This window comes from Seriola lalandi, unplaced genomic scaffold (genome assembly GCF_002814215.2).
Source record: "Seriola lalandi dorsalis isolate HSWRI2012SDOR001 ecotype SW California unplaced genomic scaffold, Sedor1 jcf7180002054656, whole genome shotgun sequence".
In the NCBI taxonomy this organism is placed as follows: domain Eukaryota; kingdom Metazoa; phylum Chordata; class Actinopteri; order Carangiformes; family Carangidae; genus Seriola; species Seriola lalandi.
The window spans coordinates 273,980-281,849 of record NW_019525209.1 but is presented as its reverse complement, the minus strand read 5'-3'; the positions used below and the strand labels follow the sequence as shown (position 1 = coordinate 281,849).

General features: G+C 41.8%; 2 protein-coding genes across 2 annotated transcripts; one reads left to right on the top strand and one right to left on the bottom strand.

The window, feature by feature from the left end:
- Window positions 1–1,206: 1,206 nt before the first annotated feature.
- Window positions 1,207–2,766, bottom strand: gtf3aa (general transcription factor IIIAa). Its single transcript, XM_023420715.2, has one exon. The coding sequence runs from the start codon at window positions 2,681–2,683 to the stop codon at window positions 1,598–1,600; it is 1,086 nt and encodes a 361-aa protein (XP_023276483.1). The 5' UTR covers window positions 2,684–2,766; the 3' UTR covers window positions 1,207–1,597.
- Window positions 2,767–2,834: 68 nt separating this feature from the next.
- On the top strand, window positions 2,835–6,915 carry yju2b (YJU2 splicing factor homolog B). Its single transcript, XM_023420714.2, has 10 exons — window positions 2,835–2,880; window positions 3,615–3,656; window positions 3,771–3,824; window positions 3,922–4,004; window positions 4,420–4,475; window positions 4,566–4,626; window positions 4,751–4,893; window positions 5,020–5,192; window positions 5,516–5,654; window positions 6,114–6,915. The coding sequence occupies exons 2-10, from the start codon at window positions 3,654–3,656 to the stop codon at window positions 6,605–6,607; spliced, it is 1,206 nt and encodes a 401-aa protein (XP_023276482.1). The 5' UTR covers window positions 2,835–2,880; window positions 3,615–3,653; the 3' UTR covers window positions 6,608–6,915.
- The last annotated feature ends 955 nt before the right edge of the window (window positions 6,916–7,870 follow it).

Sequence of the window (7,870 nt, the reverse complement as noted above, 5' to 3'; positions counted from 1 at the left end):
GGGGGGGGGGTTAAGTATGGAGAAACTGCAAGATTTAAAGGTTAAAATATACCGGTTTTCACTGTTTATGAAAATTAGCGAAAGAATATTTTATTCTTGAGACAAACTAAGGTTTATGAAAGAAAAAACCACAGAAATAGTGATATCTGTCCAACGTGATGATTTTTAACAGAAATGTTTTCAACTGAAGCGACAGATAAAACTATTATTACACTGTATTTACATGTGCTTCTGATCAGTGTTACTGTAAGCTCTGCAGCAGCGTCAACAAGATAAACCTGAAGCATTTGTTCCCCATGATGAATTAAGGTTTTATCACTCCAAAGCCATGTAGGAAAACAGGAAGTGATTACAAGACATTACATGTTACATTAACACTGTATGAATACTGATTGGTATGAGGTCTGCTGTGCATTCCTAGGTGAGCTGGTCAGACAGTCAGTCCATATAGGGCTCGTCTGAGCCGAGCCGGGCGGGAATGTGGGGAGCAGCCTTCCTGTAACTGGAAATATTCAGAGAGGATTTAGCCTTGGAATCTGAAGCTCGCACAGAGCTGCTCCTGTTTACGCTGTAAATCCACTGGTCAGAGCTGAGACACTCCAGCGTGTGTGATCACGGCCAAAGAATCCCGCAGGTTTTTAACTCTGACAACACACACCCCTCCTCTGCTTGAGGATTGTGCAAGTCAGTGACATCAGCTGCAGGCACCTGGACCACGTCATCCACGCCACCACGCCAACTGCCAGTGGACCCCTCCATAAGCGTTCATCACCATTATGCAATAAACATTCTGACACCACCAAACAATGTACGAAATCTAAACTTTTTTTTTTATTATTCCAAATGTTCACATTAAAAGGATTTTCAAAAAAAAGTAAAGTATAAATAATAGAATAAAAACCAAACTAAATAACTTAAATCTTGGCACATTGTTAATAATCCTTTGCTCGTCAACACTTAAAGCACCTTCAGGGAGGGATATTAGAGTGCTTAGAGTTTAGATGCACATTGAGGAGCTGCTTGAAAAACAAGACAGTTATATAGACAAAAAGTCAGTTGAGTTTAATTTAATTATCTTTAAATAAAAAAATATATATCTTGCATGTATGTGCAGCTTTCCTGGAAATAGCAGCTGCTCACTTGTCATTGCAAATCATTTTAGAGATGTTTCCTATGGACACTGAATAAAAGCCATTCAGACACAAATTGAATTGAATTGAATTGATCCACAGGTTTTATTTAAACAAACACCATCCTTCCACAGTTATACTTTTATAGTGCAAGCAGAAAACCTTGTGCAAAAATATTTTTCTTTCATTAAATGACAAACATTATGTAAGTAATGGCTTCAGAAAAATAAATCACATCTCAAAACAGAAAAGACTATGAATGAAGCTCAGTTGGCAGTTTGTTTTTTTAGGTTCCTGTCAACCAAACCAAACAGCCCACATGTCCAAAACTTTGACTTGACAGAGACGGAAATCTTTATGTGACACATGATTTCCAACAACAAAGTTGTAAATGATAATATATTAGAAGTGCTCTTATCGAGTATCTGCTGTCCTTATAATACTGGTGTGAACTCCTTCATGAAACTCTACACAGTTAAAGGTGTAGTGAGGGCATTAGTGAGTCCATGTGTGTCCACAGCAGGGCTGCACAGCAAGGACGTATCCTGCAGGAGGGACACCAACTCAACAGGTGTAGGTGGGTCAGTCTTTTTCTCTTTTTCAGACCCTCTGTTTGATTCAGGCTTCTGGCGCTTTTTGCAGATCACTCTCTTTGTGTCACTGTAACCGCTTAACCTGGAAGCAAGGGATCTTTTGGGATTAGGTTTCCTCTGTTTCCTCCTCTCCGGGTCGTGGACAACACTGTGACGCTGGAGGCTCTGCCTCATGGCGAAGGTTTTCCCGCAGCCTGCGTGTGTGCAGGCGAAGGGCTGCAGCTCCTCGTGGAAGGAGCTGATGTGACTCTGCAGGTTGAAGGTCGTGGTGAATGACCTGTCACATCCGTCCCTGGGGCACTTGAAAACAACCCGCGTCTCAGAGTGGACGTGCTGATGCTGCTGCAGGAACCAAGAGTCCCTGAACACCTTGCTGCACTGGTCACACTTCAGGATGCGCCTGTGCTGCTCCTTCCTGTGCTTCAGGTGCTCAGTCCACGTCTTTCCTGTGAAGGTGCAGCCCTCCTCCTTGCAGGGGTAACCTCTGTGCACCTTCTCATGTCGCTTCAGCTTGCTGGGGAAAGCGAATCTCATCTGGCAGCCTTCATAAGTGCACTGATAAGGGGGCAGCTGTGTGTGCTGCTCACACATGTGAGCCTTTAGCTGCTTGTGCTTCCTGAACTCGAGCCCACAGCCCTCAAACTTACACACATACTTCTTCTGCTCCTGGGAGTGAGCGCGGTTGATGTGTCTGGTCCGGTTTGTGTTTGTGGTGAAGGCCTCAGCACAGTCGTCCACGGTGCAGGTAAAAGGCTTCACACCGCTGTGGCTGAGGTCATGTCTTGCCAGGTGATAGGGGCTGCAGAAGGACTTGCTGCAGCCGTCGTGCTCACACTTGTACGGCTTCACCCCCGTGTGTTTACACAAGTGAGCGTCCAGTTTCCACTGTTTGTTATAAGCCGCCGAGCAGTCGGTAAACGAGCAGATGAAACGTTTATACAGTTCCGGTTTAGTTTCCATTTCTGCGGCATTGAAATAAATATAAAAGCTATTATTGAAAATGCTTCGCTCTAGTCTGAGCTCCGACCACGTTTTCTGTCCTTACACCGGTACTTCCTGTAATCGTGACGCAATTTCCGAAACACGGAAGTGATGTTTTCATTACCCATCTGCCCCCTTTCGGGTTGTTTGTGGTTTGTTCTGCTAAAAACGCATTTGTAAGTATTTTTTTTAAACATTTGTACTCAATAATAAACATGGCAGTTTAGCATTTAAAACGACAATACAACTAGTTTTACTTGCAGTTGTCATTAAGTTACGTGTCGCTCATATGTGCGCGAAGAAGACGCTAAACGTTAGCGGTTACACGGTAAACTAGCTATTGCTAATGTTAGCTGTTAGCCGGAGCTGTGACGCGTTCCTGTGCAGCGAGAAAACGTCACACCAAAGTCTGTGCAAAAATCGGGCACTTTAATGCTGTCATTCACCTTGAAAGACAATGTGTCACTCACTCCCAATCAGAAATTAAAGAAATTAAGCTAGCGTTGTTTAGCTACATAGCTTAATTTTGCAAAAAAAAAAAACATACATTTGTGCAGTAGCTAAATGTGCTAATGATATTGGAAACATATATGCAAGATTATAACTAACATGCGCATTTTTCAAGTATAGCCTGGTTTGACGTTTTCCCCACTTGGGAAAAGTAAGCTAGCTTACTTTAAGCTACCAATTTCTTCTCTCCAGCTAATTATTAAGCTAAGGCATGGTTCCATGGTTCAACTAATAAACGTTAGCTAACATTACGTCTCTTATGTTTAACTGTATGTCCCCTGTGTTTTATTAGCAAGTTATTACCTTCACGTTACTTCAGGCAGCTAAGGACAATCGGCTGTCTGTTTACACGTAACCATATGTTATATGACATTACTTCTTTTTTTATCTGCTGACAAAGGTGTGAATCCATAACAGGTGTGGACATTAAGGAGTCACTATGGTAAGCCATGATCTGCACCTGCATCTGTCAAGATACAAATAAAAGGGGTATATGTTCAAATACCCAGGATATACTTGTTACTAATAAAGTGTGCTTTACTATTTTTCTTGTTAGGGTGAGAGAAAAGGAACAAACAAATACTACCCTCCAGATTTTGACCCGGCCAAGGTGTGTATGATTGCACAGACCTGTGACTGTCAGTGTTTTTAAATCAACTTTTGTGTACATATACTGACTTGCATTTCCACCATTTCTTTGTTTTCAGCATGGGTCACTCAATGGCTACCATAAAACTCATGCTCTCAGGGAGAGGGCCAGGAAACTGTCCCAGGGCATCCTCATTATCAGGTTAGTACACACACACACATACATTGTCTGTTGGCTATTGATTAGAAAGGGTAAATGATTGATGATGATCTTTTGCAGTTCAGGTACTGACATATTATCAGAAATGTTAGATTAATTTGTTTTTGTCAGGTGTATTTGTGTTTTGTCATTTTCAAGAGACATATTTATACAAGCAAATGATGTTAGGTGATGTATTTTTTACTGCCACGAATCAGTGTGGTGATAAAATATGATGAAATAAGCAAATCTAGAATACACTGATAAATTAAGTGTACATGTCGTCTGTCACTAATAATCACAAGTATTATAAAACATATAACGTTACACCTTAAAATATAAAGTCAGCAACTAAAGGAACTTTGATTCTTTATCAGAGCTGGTGTTTTGTATGTTTTAACTATTTGTGTCCCGTTAGGTTTGAGATGCCCTACAACATCTGGTGTGATGGCTGCAAAAATCACATCGGCATGGGTAAGTCTGGAGAAAAACACGGCCCATTTTGTCAGGCTCAGTCTCACACAGTGTCTTCATTTCCATAACTCCGATGTTCTGCCTGTGCAGGGGTCCGTTACAATGCAGAGAAGAAGAAAGTGGGGAACTACTACACCACGCCAATCTACAGGTAAACAGGGTTGATTGCTGACATGAACTTTACACTGTTAAGATGTGTTGTGCAGTTTACAGTACCTCCTCTAACACCAAAAAAAAAATCACTTTGAACCATCTTTTTTTGTCTCTACAATCAGGTTCAGGATGAAGTGCCACCTGTGTGTCAACTACATTGAGATGCAGACAGATCCGGCGACCTGCGACTACGTGATAGTGAGCGGGGCACGCCGGAAAGAGGAGCGGTGGGACATGGCTGAAAATGAGCAGATCCTCACCACAGGTAAAGGGTTCATGTTATCAAAAAAGGTTGATAGCATTTTTCACAAGGAGACAGTCTGCCTGCTTTTTCGCCGCCTGATTTTTCTTGCGCTTGCTCATCAACTCACTTCTCTCCCTTTTGATGCAGAGCGGAACGAGAAGGAGAAGCTGGAGACGGACGCCATGTACAAGCTGGACCATGGTGGGAAAGACAAGGAGAAGCTTAGAAAGGCTCTGCCCTCTCTGTCGGAGATCCAGGACCACCAGTCTGGCTGGAAGGACGACTTCCAGCTCAACAGCACCCTCCGCAGGAAGTTCAGGGTAAGATATTTAGCTCTTGTATTGTTAATGGCATCACTGTGACACAATGTACCTATCATCAGTTATGGGTAAATTGCCAATAGGAATTTTTCTTCCAAACTTGTGTGAACCTCCAGCACCAGTATAATTCACCTATACAGTCTTTATTATTGTTTTTCCTTTGTAGTATGGCAGGGATAGTATGGTTTTTGAAGTATGACAGGAATAAGAAAATGACTCCCAGCAGCACGAGAAGCATATAAATGAGGCCGAGTTCAGATTTCTTGATTGATAAATGTTACTAAATGTGGTGTTTTGTGCTCTGCTTTTAACTGATGGTGCAGACCGAGAAGAAGGTTCAGTCTGAGCAGGAGGAGAAGGACAACGCAGTGAGGATGAGGACGAACCTGTCCATCCCTCTGCTGCCAGAGAAGGAGGAGGATAAGAAACTGGCAGCACTACTCACCTACCAGGCACCTGACTGTGAGTTTCAAGACTTATTAACTATCTCTCTTTAAGATATTTATTGAATGCATTCGACCCTGAACCATCTCTGGCTGACAGTTTTTTATGGGTAGCTCATGTTACAAACTTACTGACTGTATTTACTGTATATTTAAATAAAAAAAAATCAAATATCAACTCGCCATGTTAGTTCAGTTAGTTAGTTTACAGCCTGTCTGATTGTCTAAGCGTTTGTGCAGTGTTATTATAACTGATAGAAATTATGACTATAAAATATACTGTAATAAAACTGCAAATTTCCTTTAAGAAATTTGAAACAGATCACTTCCTCTTTGTCTCATGGCCTAGTTTTCCACAAAATTTCAAACAATATGTTAAACATTTAACCACGTTCAGTCTACATGTATGTAAACGAAACAAAGTTTGAATTTTCATAAAAAGTCCCTTTGTCATCATTCCCCTCCTCTTCCTAATCAGCCTACGAGGACAAGAAGCACAGCAAGCGGAGAGAGATCTCCTCTCGTTCATGGTTCAACTCCACCTCGGCCACGCCAGGCGGCGCCGCAGGCAGCCTGCTCCATAAGCTGGGCCTGCAGGGGAAAGAAGCGGCGGTGGCCAAAGCCCTCAGCTCCTCACACAGCCCGCTGATCCGCAAACGCACGGGAGGACTCGGAGCCAAAACCGAACCCTGCGCCACCATCACCCGCAGGAAGTCCGACCCCGGAGTCAGCACGTGTGACGGAGAGGTTTCAAAGGTCGCTAAGACGAAGGAAGGCTCAAATACAGCGGTTAGACCAACACGAGCGGGTCGGGGAGTAGCAGAGACAAACGACAGTGTTAAAACCACAGAGGAAGTGGATAAGGGACCTGTGAAGGAAGAGGACTTTGAGAAGGAGCGGGACAGAAGCAGAGGAGCAGTCACGTCCCTGGTGGCAGATTACAGCGACTCGGATTCAGACCCTGGACAATGAGGCTGTTCTCCACACAAGAGTTTAATGGGACAGTTTCTGTTTTCAATGGATGGAGGTCATTAAGTCCATGTGTCATTTTGTGAGAATGAAACACAAGCGGGAGATGTTCATCACAGCTGCGCTTGTTATAACCTGCCACTTTTCACAGATTTTAATTTGAAGCCGCAGGTCACCGTGTGTCATGTGACGACACGATGACTTCAGTTCAAGTATTGTATTGGATCCATGTGAAAACACTTTATTGAAATTCTGTTTTCTGGTGAGAAAACTGAGAAACTTTGGAAAATTAAATGTAAAATACTGTTAAATTCTGTTTTATTTCTTGTTATGTACCTTGTGTTTTTGGGTCAGTAATTGTTCCACTATCTTATAACATCCAGTGGTGAATGGCAGGGTTCGCATTCAGACCAGGAATCAAAGAAGCTGCCATTTTTAGACTGACTGTCAGAAATCATTCAGTAAAAAAATCCATAATGAGTATCACCAGTCGTTTTGAGTAATGACTTCAGGAATCACAGGAACAGTATCTTTCTGTTTTAAATCACCGGGGTGTAAGATTTAGTGAGATCCCCCTGAATCCTACACACCGGTCCTTTTTAAGCAAATTTCTCTTTGTCATTGCTTTTATTCGATTTCATGCAGTTCGTTTTGTAGTGTAGTAACGTAGGCACACTAAAAGAAAGTGTTTACACTAAAAAAAGTAAATTCCTGCAGTTACATTTATGTTTTTACCAAGATTCATGTTTCAGTTTCATCATGTTGGTTTATGCTTTTTTTACCATGAAGCTTTGTTGTTTGTTGTGCAGACGCCACTGAGACCTTTGGACATTTGTTCACAGATCAATTCTTTAAAAACTTTTAAGCCGGACTTGATAAAGATTTTCAAAGACAGCAGCTCAAATCTCCACTGACAATCTGACTGCACAGGGTTTTGATTTAAGTTTTGAAATGGTCTTTAATGCAACACTTCACTGTTTAACTTTTAACTTTTAATTTGTCTTATTTATTTATAATTTGTTTAGAATACTTCACTTTTGGAAATAATATAGTAGAGTTGATTAAAGTACTTTAGGTTTAGTGTTTTCTCTTTGGAACAGTGACAGTCGGAGTCGATTTGGCTTAAAATTGGCCAAAACCAACAAAAGAGAAAGCTCCTTCCGTGATACAGCGAGTGATACGTAAAAATTAAACTTCTTAATGCCAAATCTTTGCGAACCCTCGTGATTTGGGAGCAGATCCACGTTTGTTGGCCAACAAGTCTGC

What these genes read in the sequence shown, in the direction of transcription:
- yju2b (XM_023420714.2), top strand. An exon ending in TACACCACGCCAATCTACAG is followed by an intron (nt 4,627 to 4,750) that starts GTAAACAGGGTT and finishes CTCTACAATCAG; the next exon opens with GTTCAGGATGAAGTGCCACC. An exon ending in CACCTACCAGGCACCTGACT is followed by an intron (nt 5,655 to 6,113) that starts GTGAGTTTCAAG and finishes CTTCCTAATCAG; the next exon opens with CCTACGAGGACAAGAAGCAC.
- gtf3aa (XM_023420715.2), bottom strand. Translation starts at nt 2,683, where the DNA reads ATGGAAACTAAACCGGAACTGTATAAACGTTTCATCTGCTCGTTTACC.